General features: G+C 40.9%; 1 protein-coding gene across 2 annotated transcripts in view; it reads right to left on the reverse strand.

Moving 5' to 3' along the window:
* The window catches only part of gpr180 (G protein-coupled receptor 180), a 48,139-nt gene continuing 34,097 nt past the window's right edge, over window positions 1-14,042 (reverse strand). For both annotated transcript variants that reach the window (XM_061985209.1, XM_061985208.1), the window contains 6 exons: window positions 11,970-12,150; window positions 9,640-9,689; window positions 9,401-9,558; window positions 9,133-9,330; window positions 1,877-1,954; window positions 1-1,799 (listed from right to left, as the gene is read on the reverse strand). In XM_061985209.1, coding sequence (XP_061841193.1) covers window positions 1,644-1,799; window positions 1,877-1,954; window positions 9,133-9,330; window positions 9,401-9,558; window positions 9,640-9,689; window positions 11,970-12,150 — 821 coding nt within the window. In that variant the 3' untranslated portion in view covers window positions 1-1,643. The remainder of the gene's footprint in view (window positions 1,800-1,876; window positions 1,955-9,132; window positions 9,331-9,400; window positions 9,559-9,639; window positions 9,690-11,969; window positions 12,151-14,042) is intronic.

Here is a 14,042-nt window from a genome sequence, read left to right on the forward strand (position 1 = left end):
TTCAGCATTAATGGCGCCTTCACAGATGTGTAAGTTACCCATGTCTTGGGCACTAATACACCCCCATACCATCACAGATGCTGGCTTTTCAACTTTGCGCCTATAACAATCCGGATGGTTCTTTTCTTCTTTGGTCCGGAGGACACGCCGTCCACAGTTTCCAAAAACAATTTGAAATGTGGACTCGTCAGACCACAGAACACTTTTCCACTTTGTATCAGTCCATCTTAGATGAGCTCAGGCCCAGCGAAGCCGACGGCGTTTCTGGGTGTTGTTGATAAACGGTTTTTCGCCTTGCATAGGAGAGTTTTAACTTGCACTTAGCGACCAACTGTAGTTACTGACAGTGGGTTTCTGAAGTGTTCCTGAGCCCATGTGGTGATATCCTTTACACACTGATGTCGCTTGTTGATGCAGCACAGCCTGAGGGATCGAAGGTCACGGGCTTAGCTGTTTACGTGCAGTGATTTCTCCAGATTTTCTGAACCCTTTGATGATCTAACGGACCGTAGATGGTGAAATCCCAAAATTCCTTGCAATAGCTGGTTGAGAAAGGCTTTTCTTAAACTGTTCAACAATTTGCTCACGCATTTGTTGACAAAGTGGTTACCCTCGCCCCATCCTCGTTTGTGAATGACTGAGCATTTCATGGAATCTACTTTTATACCCAATCATGGCACCCACCTGTTCCCAATTTGCCTGTTTACCTGTGGGATGTTCCAAATAAGTGTTTGATGAGCATTCCTCAACTTTATCAGTCTTTATTGCCACCTTTCCCAACTTATAAAGTTAATGGTTATTTGCAAAACAATTTTTTTTTATCAGTTTGAATATCAAATATGTTGTCTTTGTAGTATATTCAACTGAATATGGGTTGGAAATGATTTGCAAATCATTGTATTCCATTTATATTTACATCTAACATAATTTCCCAACTCATATGGAAACAGGGTTTGTATATTACCTTAAAATAATTGCATTTCAAGTCCACAGGTTGCACATCATAAATCCTTAGCGACACGAGTAACACAACTGTGTTACATAAACCTAACAAAGTTCAACAGAAAAACAAACGCGATCTATGTTCAAGCATCAGGTCGTAAACAAGGCGCTGAAATATTTATGTCATGCATCCGCGAATAAATAACGTCATTCACTCGGAAGCTTTGAGGTTATTCGCCTTCATCTGCCGATGAAGACGGGGAGATATACTGTCAAAATATTACAGTTCATATACTGTACCACCGGCTAGCAAATTCACATTTTAGTAGGCTACAACTGAAAAATGACTTTTAAACAGTCATTCATCCCGCATGTACATCAATATGATGTTCAGTCCATCATCTCGCACTGTAAACCCGGTAAATAATAAATTCCACTACCTCCCAATGACTGCCAGTTTAGTAACATTATTCTATGCATTTTTTTGTATGTACTGTAAATATAAAAACAAATAGCTAATCTTCTTCTTTTGAGATGATGCCTGAGTCCTTACATTTCTTTTTTCTATGAATTATTTGTGACCCCTCTCTTGTCTTGATTTCCTTCGGAGTCGCGAGAGGCAGGCGGATGCTCTTCAGCACCGTTTCAGACACCAGCAAAATGTCTTGTCCGCGTATGCCTAAGATAAGAAGCACCCGTGCTCAGTAGCGCCCCCTCTGACCGGTCCTGGACATAGTGAGGGGCAGCGACACGGAGGAGAGCGAGGAGACTTCCCAGTAGAGGGAACGAGACAGAAAGAGCTGGTAGAGGATCACCATGGCGATGGACTGACACAGAACTACTCCGATGGTGACCACCTGCATAAAAACACAAGAGAAGAACGTTGGGAGGACCGTAGCTTCTTGACACGAGTCACGCTGGAATGCTGCCCGACCTTGTCCCTCTGGTGCTCGTTGACGATGGCGGACGTGAGGACGAGGAGGGGATGACAGAGGAACCACAGGAAGCATCCCTGTGCAGAAAACATGTGTAAGAGGTAGAGCGGAGTCAATCTCTCCAATATGAGACGATTCGATACCTATCTGGATATATGGAGAACAATACGATTCAGAAGTGATGCATTTGAAGATGTGGTATAAATATATATTTTTAATATACAAACCCTGTTTCCATATGAGTTGCGAAATTGTGTTAGATGTAAATATAAACGGAATACAATGATTTGCAAATCATTTTCTACCCATATTCAGTTGAATATGCTACAAAGACAACATATTTGATGTTCAAACTGATAAACATTTTTTTTTTTGCAAATAATCATTAACTTTAGAATTTGATGCCAGCAACACGTGACAAAGAAGTTGGGAAAGGTGGCAATAAATACTGATAAAGTTGAGGAATGCTCATCAAACACTTATTTGGAACATCCCACAGGTGAACAGGCAAATTGGGAACAGGTGGGTGCCATGATTGGGTATAAAAGTAGATTCCATGAAATGCTCAGTCATTCACAAACGAGGATGGGGCGAGGGTCACCACTTTGTCAACAAATGCGTGAGCAAATTGTTGAACAGTTTAAGAAAAACCTTTCTCAACCAGCTATTGCAAGGAATTTAGGGATTTCACCATCTACGGTCCATAATATCATCAAAGGGGTCCTAGAATCTGGAGAAATCACTGCACGTAAGCAGCTAAGCCCGTGACCTTCGATCCTTCAGGCTGTACTGCATCAACAAGCGACATCAGTGTGTAAAGGACATCACCACATGGGCTCAGGAAGACTTCAGAAACCCGCTGTCAGTAACTACAGTTGGTCGCTACATCTGTAAGTGCAAGTTAAAACTCTCCTATGCAAGGCAAAAACCGTTTATCAACAGCACCCAGAAACGCTGTCGGCTTCGCTGGGCCTGAGCTCATCTAAGATGGACTGATACAAAGTGGAAACGTGGTCTGACGAGTCCACATTTCAAATTGTTTTTGGAAACTGTGGACGTCGTGTCTTCCGGACCAAAGAGAAAAAGAACCATCCGGATTGTTATAGGCGCAAAGTTGAAAAGCCAGCATGTGTGATGGTATGGGGGTGTATTAGTGCCCAAGACATGGGTAACTTACACATCTGTGAAGGCGCCATTAATGCTGAAAGGTACATACAGGTTTTGGAGCAACATATGTTGCCATCCAAGTAACGTTACCATGGACGCCCCTGCTTATTTCAACAAGACAATGCCAAGCCACGTGTTACATCAACGTGGCTTCATAGTAAAAAAGTGCGGGTATTAGACTAGCCTGCCTGTAGTCCAGACCAGTCCCCCATTGAAAATGTGTGGCGCATTATGAAGCCTAAAATACCACAACGGAGACCCCCGGACTGTTGAACAACTTAAGCTGTACATCAAGCAAGAATGGGAAAGAATTCCACCTGAGAAGCTTAAAAAAATGTGTCTCCTCAGTTCCCAAACGTTTACTGAGTGTTGTTAAAAGGAAAGGCCATGTAACACAGTGGTGAACATGCCCTTTCCCAACTACTTTGGCACGTGTTGCAGCCATGAAATTCCAAGTTGATTATTATTTGCAAAAAAAAAATATAAAGTTTTTGAATTTGAACATCAAATATGTTGTCTTTGTAGTGCATTCAATTGAATATGGGTTGAAAAGGATTTGCAAATCATTGTATTCCGTTTATATTTACATCTAACACAATTTCCTAACTCATATGGAAACGGGGTTTGTACATTTAAAAAAATAGAGCTGGTTATTAGGGATGTCCGATATTATCGGCCGATAAATGCTTTAAAATGTGACATCGGAAATTATCGGCATCGGTTTCATAATTATCGGTATCGGTTTCGAAAAGTAAAATGTATGACGTTTTGAAACGCCGCTGTGTACACGGACGTAGGGAGAGGTACACAGTGCCAAACAACTTTAAAGGCATTTCCTTTGCGTGCGTGCCGTCTGAGTCACATAATATCTACCGGCCGTTCTCATCACGAATTAATGCAAAGCATACTTGGTCAACAGCCATACAGGTCACACTGAGGGTGGCCATATAAACAACTTTAACACTGTTACAAATATGCGCCACGCTGTGAACCCACACCAAACAAGAATGACAAACACATTTCGGGAGAACATCCGCACCGTAACACAACATAAACACAACAGAACAAATACCCAGAATCCCTTGCAGTACTAACTCTTCCGGGACGCTACAATATACCCCCAAAAAAGAAAAAGTCACCAAAATAGAAGCGCAAGACAAGAACTAAAAGACAAGAGCTATAGTGATGCATGTTTGGTTATGGTTTGAAGTCATATCCAACAATTGCAACAACAACTTTTTACTGTCAACTGAGTTTAGTTTTTGAGTGATTTCTGCTGGTGGTGTGCCTCCGCATTTTTTCAACGCAAAAAAATGTGCCTTGGCTCAAAAAAAAGTTGAAGAACACTGGTCTAGATCACACTTCTATATCGCCTAAAAATGGTGGTACCTATCGTATGTGTGTGCTGCATGTCAACAACATGACGAAATTCCACAGGTTAGACCATATACCGTATTTTTCGGACTATAAGTCGCAGTTTTTTTCATAGTTTGCGAAAATAGGTGCGACTTATACTCAGGAGCGACTTATGTGTGAAATTATTAACACATTACCGTAAAATATCAAATAATATTATTTAGCTCATTCACGTAAGAGACTAGACGTATAAGATTTCATTGGATTTCGCGATTAGGAGTGACAGATTGTTTGGTAAACGTATAGCATGTTCTATATGTTATAGTTATTTGAATGACTCTTACCATAATATGTTACGTTAAAATACCAGGCACATTCTCAGTTGGTTATTTATGCCTCATATAACGTACACTTATTCAGCCTATTGTTCACTATTCTTTCTTTATTTTAAATTGCCTTTCAAATGTCTATTCTTGGTGTTGGGTTTTATCAAATAAATTTCCCCAAAAAATACTTAAACTCCAGTGCGACTTATATATGTTTTTTTCCTTCTTTATCATGCATTTTCGGCCGGAGCGACTTATAGGCCGAAAAATACGGTAGTGCCATAAATGTGGAGGAAAATTAGTGTATTCTTGGTGACAGCCGAAATGGACGCAAAAACCTCATTTAAATAGTGTAACAAACGCACCCAAGTTCTCCGGGTGTCTCTGCCACTACGCAAATTAAGGAGTCACGGGTGGGACCCGATATTCAGCTGGGAACAATTAAACGATAAATAAACACAAGACATGTATAACTATTAGCCACAAGACGATCAGGCTTATATTTAATATGCCACAAATGAATCCCGCATAACAAACACCTCCCCCCTCCCGTCCATATAACCTGCCAATATAAATCAAAAACCCGCACAACACACTCAATCCCACAGCCCAAAGTACCGTTCACCTCCCCAAAGTTCATACAGCACATATATTTCCCCAAAGTCCCCAAAGATACGTACGTGACATGCACATAGCGGCATGCTCGTACGGGCAAGCGATAAAATGTTTGGAAGCCGCAGCAGCGTACTCACGGTACCGCGTCTGCGCATCAAACTCAAAGTCCTCCTGGAAAAAGTTTCTGATGTCCTGGTTCTCCACAGGCCAATGGAAAGTCCACAAAAAAGGGCAAAAATTAGGATTCTTCCATGAAGTGGCTTCGTAGCAAAAACGCTGGGTCTGACAGGTGCTCCTAGGTGGTTTGTGACGTCAATTTCCGCTTCCGCCCGGTCTGATAGCACCGGATGCCTTTTATATCCCCACATATTATTAACATTTTTAATATTAGCATGATTTATAAAATGCGCCTGTAACAGTTCATAATAAGTAAATGGATGACATAATAAGTATATATACACTATATATATTTATTTTCCCCGCTGAGCACAAGTTAATTGTGACTGGCAATATTTATTATATATATACGCCTTGATGGACCCCTATGGCCATTACACCCCCCCCCCCCCAGCCAGCGGCTTATGGGGACCATAATAGGGTTTCATGTTTACCATATTAATAGTATCCACCTTAGACTTATCAGTCAACCAACGAATACTGTAATTTACAGGACCTAACTTCTTCTCTACCCGCACAGGCCCTAACCATCTGGGTGCAAGTTTGGCAGAGAATATACTTGAAGCTTTGGAAAGTGGGTGCGCCCTTATCCAGACCAGATCCCCAACTACAAAGTGTACATCTTTGCATCGTGCATTATAATATCTGGCTTGTCGAGTTTTGGACGCGCCTACATGTCTCTCCACTTCCTCCTTTAGGTATGTGTGGGTAAGTATGGTGTGATATGCAGATGTGTGTGGCGGTGGAGTTTTGTGCACCAGTCGTTCCAGGGGTCCCATCAGATTCCGCCCGAGAGTCAACCTGGCAGGGGTTGAACCGGTCGTCTCATGGACAGCGGTGTTAAGGGCAAACCGGAATTCAGGCAGCCACTTATCCCAGTCCTGATGATGGTTCCCAACGAAGGCAGCAATCATGGTCTTGAGGGTGCGATTGACTCATTCTGTCATGTTTGTTATGCGGGATTAATTTGTGGCATATTAAATATAAGCCTAATCGTCTTGTGGCTAATAGTTATACATGTCTTGTGTTTATTTAATGTATTAATCATTCCCAGCTGAATATCAGGTCCCACCCATGACTCCTTAATTGCGTAGTGGCAGAGACACCCGGAGAACTTGGGTGTGTTTGTTACAATAGGGCGGTCGGCACCACTTTTGCAAGTTTAATCAATTGTGCACGCAGTCTTAGTAGATCACACACAACATTACTAATACACGCGAATTTGTCTTTGCCTCTTCTACTTGTTTTTGTTAGTACGTGCACACACGGAGAGAGAGACAGCAGGCATGTGATTTGACCACAATGAAAAAGACTGAAAAAATTTCCGGGGGTCTGGGGGACGAAGGCCAGGTGCAGGGCCTGGGTGGGGGGACAAGGGGGGGGCGATGCCCCCCGAAGCTCCTGGTTTTTCACCAATTTAACATGCTAAAATTAACAAAGACAGCACCATTTGAAGACAATATTTTAGTGTTTAAAGACATGAAATAGAACATACATAACCCAATTATCCTAATGAATCACTGTATATGGTTCAGTCCCAACAGTATTTAGTCACTAATATTTACATCTTGTGTTCATTTCACATCCATAGGTGTCACATTGATCAGTGTTATTATCTACAGTTTATTTACAGTATTACCACATTACTTCAGTTCACTTCACACATTAGCTTTCTCGGAGAGCCCTAACATGAGCTTTCATTGCAAATTTCTGAGCAGCCTGCATTTTCCTTTTGGTCTCTGCTTTTGTAGCTTCTTACACAATATGGGTCATTCTCAAAATTTGCCTAGGTTTTGGTAATAAGCAGATTGCTCTAAAATAAAATTTCCTTTCATATTTGAAATCATTCTATCATTACTATTAGTCAGATATTGTATATATGGGGTAAAAAAAATTATCAGTGGTGTAACAGGTTTGCCAAGATTTATTATTATACAAAATATATTTTAAAGTTAAGACTATTACATGATATATGCTATCAGAAAGTAGCATTAATTGTAAAATACATAACCACTAATAACAATTCACAGTTTTAATGTATATGCCTAATTGCCTACAAGTTTAGTTATAAATATAACAAAATACTAGTGGTTAGAGTGTCCGCCCTGAGATCGGTAGGTTGTGGGTTCAAACCCCGGCCGAGTCATACCAAAGACTATAAAAATGGGACCCATTACCTCCCTGCTTGGCACTCAGTATCAAGGGTTGGAATTGGGGGTTAAATCACCAAAAATGATTCCCGGGCGCGGCCACCGCTGCTGCCCACTGCTCCCCTCACCTCCCAGGGGGTGATCAAGGGTGATGGGTTAAATGCAGAGAATAATTTCGCCACACCTAGTGTGTGTGTGTGACAATCATTGGTACTTTAACTTTTTAACTTTAAAATACCAAATGTAAACATTTCATTCTTTTCGCCAAAATAGGATATAAATTTATGAAAATAATTAAACATGTTTAGTATTGTTTACTCATATTTGAAAATAGAAGATAATAATAATGTGAGGACACTGACATATTGCATGAAACAAGTGTGAAAATATTTACCTTCAAGATTGTTACACCACTGACAATATTGTTTCAAGAGACTACATAAGAACTTAATATTACAAAATAGTATTATATGCAAATTTATTTCAAATAAATTGTTAACTGGAATCAATAATGCGACTCTTTGAATTTCTGTAATTTCATAATATATTTTCACGTGGCTTTTTATTTTTAGAAAAACCCATTTATATTTCGCAAAGCAATAGTTGGTTAATATTTAAAACAAACATGCGTATTTCGCAAGCAAATATTTTTTAGCTTACCTCATTATTAACAACCCTGTCTGCAACTGAAGTGGGTTTTTTGGGTGGATCTTTCCTCTCGATGTCTACGGCAGTTGTCGATGTAAACAAAGGATGAAGTCCGTAAGGTTTGCTCACTTTCGGTTGACATCCAAAAGTACCAGCTAGTGAAAAGTTCGTTTTCCTTGCTTCGAGTTGTTTCATATGTTTTTGGCGTTTCGCATGTACTTCCAAAGCCTTGAAACCTTGTGATCCATGGTCAATATTATCATGACACCACATGCACAAAACCTTTCCGGGACGATCGATTTTCCGAATAAAATCACCGAACAAAGTCGTAACTTCCTTCTTCCCAACAGTATCAGTGATTTCCCTTTCCATCCACTCCCATCGAAACTTGTTTTTGACATGTTTATCAATTTCTATTACTCGTAAAGCGTCCTTTCTCTCGAGAACCGACATCGTTTACATATGGAAAATGGCGGTAATAACCATTATGAATGATGACGTTATTAACGTCATCATTCATAACAGATGTCCTGATTGGTCACAAGGAACATATCGACCAATCAACTACGGCGTAATATAAACGACGTCTCGAATCTTGATTTAGGGTCGGGAAAAACAACGGAAAAACGGGAGATAATTATTATTTTTTCCCCGAGATTAAAAAAGACGGAAAAATCACATGCCTGGACAGAGAGCGCTGTAGACACACGGGGCTTCCAGCAGTTTCGCAGAGAGATCAAACCGATTCGGTTATTTGTTAGACCTACAAGAAGGAGCTGTTGGGACAGATTTTTGGTGAATTTGGCCGGTGCTAACCTTGGCAAAGCAGATGTAGAAGTCTCTCTTCAGGGTGCTCCTCTCAGTGGAGATGATCTGGTATAGAACGGAGGCCAGCAGGAGGGCCAGTGTCACCCTGAGGGCAATGAGGAGTATCCCTGCCAGACTCTGATGGCTGTGGTAGCTGTGGTGTTGGCTCCCGGATGCGGAGTACTGCTCCCAAAGCAGCAGCACACCCTAAAAGTAACACGGTGAGCATCTCGGCATCGGGCAAACATGGGCAATCGCGCCAAAAAGTAGAGCGTACCTGCGTAACGACTCCACCTACGGCAACAGCTGTGGACGCCGGAGACTGTTCCCACTGCAGAGGTCGGGACTGAGGTTTCCGGCCTCGACTTAGAGTCCAGCTCACACACAGACTTAGTAACGTGTACAGCACGGACACCTGAGCCACCATATCCCAAACTGCATGGAGACAACAAGCCAGAGAAGTCACTTGGTGTGTTTTTACAAATGGATTTAAAGATCATTTGTGAAGTTACGTACACTTAGCTAGGCTGTCCATCAGCGGAATACCAACGCCGTCTCTGGAATACCTGCAGAGCACAACAGTAAAGGTGTCAGTTGTGCATTTCTTATTATGTCACTACTGTTGTGCTGACCTTTGATTGATTGATTGATTGAAACTTTTATTAGTAGATTGCACAGTACAGTACATATTCCGTACAACTGACCACTAAATGGTAACACCCCAATAAGTTTTTCAACTTGTTTAAGTCGGGGTCCATTACGGTTGTATCGCGGTATTAGTATAGTACCGCGATCCTAATTAATAGGGTTGTCCGATAATATCGGACTGCCGATATTATCGGCCGAATAAATGCTTCAAAATGTAATATCGGAAATTATTGGTATCGGTTTCAAAATTATCGGTATCGATCTCAAAAAGTAAAATGTATGACTTTTTAAAACGCCGCTGTGTACACGGACGTAGGGAGAAGTACAGAGCGCCAATAAACCTTGAAGGCACTGCCTTTGCGTGCGGGCCCAGTCACATAATATCTACGGCTTTACACAATGCAAGGCATACTTTGTCAACAGCCTTACAGGTCACACTGAGGGTGGCCGTATAAACAACTTTAACACTGTTACAAATATGCGCCACACTGTGAACCCACACCAAACAAGAATGACAAACACATTTCGGGAGAACATCCGCACCGTAACACAACATAAACACAACAGAACAAATACCCAGAACCCCTTGCAGCACTAACTCTTCCGGGACGCTACAATATACACCCTCCGCACCCCTTAAGCCCCCTGCCCCCCTCAACCCCGACCCCCCCCCAACCTCCTTATGCTCTCTCATGGAGAGCATGTCCCAAATTCCAAGCTGCTGTTTTGAGGCATGATAAAAAAAATAATGCACTTTGTGACTTCAATAATAAATATGGCAGTGCCATGTTGGCATTTTTTTCCATAACTTGAGTTGATTTATTTTGGAAAACCTTGTTACATTGTTTAATGCATCCAGCCAGGCATCACAACAAAATTAGGCATAATAATGTGTTAATTCCACGACTGTATATATCGGTATCGGTTGATATCGGAATCAGTAATTAAGAGTTGGACAATATCGGAATATTGGATATAGGCAAAAAAGCCATTATCGGACATCTCTAAAAATTAATCATATTCGGTACTATACCGCTTCTGAAAAGTACCGGTCCGCCACCCCCCCGCGTCCCCTTCGTCGTCACGTCGTGTCATTGCTGGTTTGCATTTTGGCTTAAAAACTAACGATAAAGGTGAAGTTATAACACTGAAACGCCTTCAGGGAGAGGTGCTTTGACACATGGCTAGCTGGGCTTGCGGCTAAAGTCCAGCCCCAGTCTGCAGTGTTTTAGCTACTTCTAAATCACTAATCCTCGTCTCCATGGCGACAAATAAAGTATGTTTCTCACAAGTATCATCCCTGCAGGACGAGGAATAGCTAAACATGCTTCACTACACACCGTAGCTCACCGGCGTCAAAATGTAAACAAACGCCATTGGTGGATCTACACCTGACATCCACTGTAATGATACCAAGTACAGTAGCGTATCTAGTCGATACTACTACGATTACGTCGATATTTTTTGGCATCACAACATCTTCTTTAAAAAAATTTTAATTGTAAATTATGTTTATAAACTCAGGAAATATGTCCCTGGACACATGAGGACTTTGAAAATGACCAATGTATGATCCTGTAACGACTTGGTATCGGATTGATGCCCAAATTTGTGGTATCATCCAAAACTAACGTAAAGTATCAAACAACAGAAGAATAAGTGATTATTACATTTTAACAGAAGTGTAGATAGAACATGTTAAAAGAGAAAGTAAGCAGATATTAACAGTAAATGAAGAAGTAGATTAATAATTCATTTTCTACCACTTGTCCTTAATAATTTTGACAAAATAATAGAATGGAAAATGACACAATATGTTACTGCATATGTCAGCAGCTAAATTAGAAGCCTTTGTTGCTTACTTACTAATAAAAGACAAGTTGTCTTGTATGTTCACTATTTTATTTAAGGACAAACTTGCAAAAAGAAACATATGTTTAAAGTACCCTAAGATTTTTGTTAAAATAAAGCCAATAATGCAATTTTTTGTGGTCTCCTTTATTTAGAAAAGTACCGAAAAGTACCAAAATAATTTTGGTACCGGCACCAAAATTATATTGGTATCGGGACAGCACTACCTCCAACCCACAAAAAGGATTGCTCGTAGCTCCTTTAGCCACAGGCTTTATTTGCTTCTTGGGACTGGAGTAGTTGAGCTTTTTATTATCTATCATCTATAGAAGATTGTCTTCTCTTACCTTGCCATGTGAATGAAGTTGCAGAAGGCGGAGAAGCCCTGCAAGGCCAGAGCGGCGGTCAGCACCTTGAGGACCGTGTGCATGGGCCCGCCTTTCCTCAGAGCCTGGTACAGAGGCCTTACGTAGATACAGGAAGACACAAAGTATGCCAGCAGCAGGAGGAAGTAAAACGTTTGAAGACCTAAATGAGAGAATGCAAAACCCAAAAGAAACGTTTCACATGTGGGCTATACCAACCGATCGCTTGTTGTAGCTCTCTCAAAATAAACTTAAAAGGAGCCATGGCGTCTATATTAGGGATCAACTGAATATTGGCCCGGGCCGGTTATCGGCACCGATATTTGGCATTTTGTCATATATTGATATTGGCCTTCTTGTATCAGTATCGGCCGAAATGCAACATATGTAGCATTACAACAACTGCAATAAGGAGTAATGATAATAACTAGAGATGTCCGATCATGGCTTTTTTGCCGATATCCGATATTCCGATATTGTCCAACTCTTAATCACCGATTCCGATATCAACCGATACCGATATATACAGTCGTGGAATTAACACATTAGTGTGCCTAATTTTGTTGTGATGCCCCGCTGGATGCATTAAACAATGTAACAAGGATTTCCAAAATTAATCAACTCAAGTTATGGAAAAAAATGCCAACATGGCACTGCCATATTTATTATTGAAGTCACAAACATTATTTTTTTTAACATGCCTCAAAACAGCAGCTTGGAATTTGGGACATGCTCTCCCTGAGAGAGCATGAGGAGTTTGAGGTGGGCGGGGTTGGGTGGCGGGGTTGAGGTTGGGGGGGGGGTAGCGGGGGGTGTATATTGTAGCATCCCGGAAGAGTTAGTGCTGCAAGGGGTTCTGGGTATTTGTTCTGTTGTGTTTATGTTGTGTTACGGTGCGGATGTTCTCCCGAAATGTGTTTGTCATTCTTGTTTGGTGTGGGTTCACAGTGTGGCGCATATTTGTAACAGTGTTAAAGTTGTGTATACGGCCACCCTCAGTGTGACCTGTATGGCTGTTGATCAAGTCTGCCTTGCATCCATTTGCGTGTGTGAAAAGCCATAGATATTATGTGACTGGGCCGGCACGCAAAGGCAGTGCCTTTAAGGTTTATTGGCGCGCTGTACTTCTCCCTACGTCCGTGTACACAGCGGCGCTTTAAAAAGTCATAAATGTTCCTTTTTGAAACCGATACCGATAATTTTGAAACTGATACCGATCATTTCCGATATTACATTTTAAAGCATTTATCGGCCGATAATATCGGCAGTCCGATATTATTGGACATCTCTAATTATCAATAGTGCTATTTCTATTGGTATTTGTAGTGTAATAATGCTCATTGTCATTTCTGTATTATTAATATTTATTTCACTAACTGCTTCTTTGCTATCACTTTTACCATCATATTTGTACATATTCTATTTGCTGATGTTGTCCTGTTGTTGTTGTCGTTGTTGTGTTTGCTGCTGTTGTTGTTGTCTCTCCGTCTTATCCCCTTCTTGTCCCCGCAATTTCCCTGTCTTCCTTTTTTCCCACTTTCTATCCCCTCCTGCTCCGGCCCGGCTGCACCAAATAATAATATATATCCATTTAATATAGTCAAATACAAATAAGGCAACAAGAGATTACTTTTTTTTACTTTTGTAAAGTAAATTTGTACAGCCGATACGGGCATCTACATCACGACCGTATATGATTTGCCTGCGTAGCTGGAGAGGACAAGAACAAATAAAATTAAATTTAAAAAAAAGTAAATATATGCAGGCTGACCACTTCTTTACTTATATTTCTACAACCTGCAGCAATGCATTTGGCAGCAATATTTGATCATTATTTCAACTTCTGCACAAAAATATTGCGATTTTGTATGGAGATGCTACCAAAACAAATATTGCGCAATATAAAATTGTCTGCAGTCTTCTGTGGGTGATGTCACATTTTGGAGCTAAAAGTGGGCGTTCCAAAATGTGCTTACAAAACAAGCCCAAAATCAACACTGTGTCTAATTTTACCTGTAGACATCATTTTTAGGCTCACAACTATGAAAAAAGGGC

Source organism: Nerophis lumbriciformis, linkage group LG23 (assembly GCF_033978685.3).
Source record: "Nerophis lumbriciformis linkage group LG23, RoL_Nlum_v2.1, whole genome shotgun sequence".
Lineage (NCBI taxonomy): Eukaryota > Metazoa > Chordata > Actinopteri > Syngnathiformes > Syngnathidae > Nerophis > Nerophis lumbriciformis.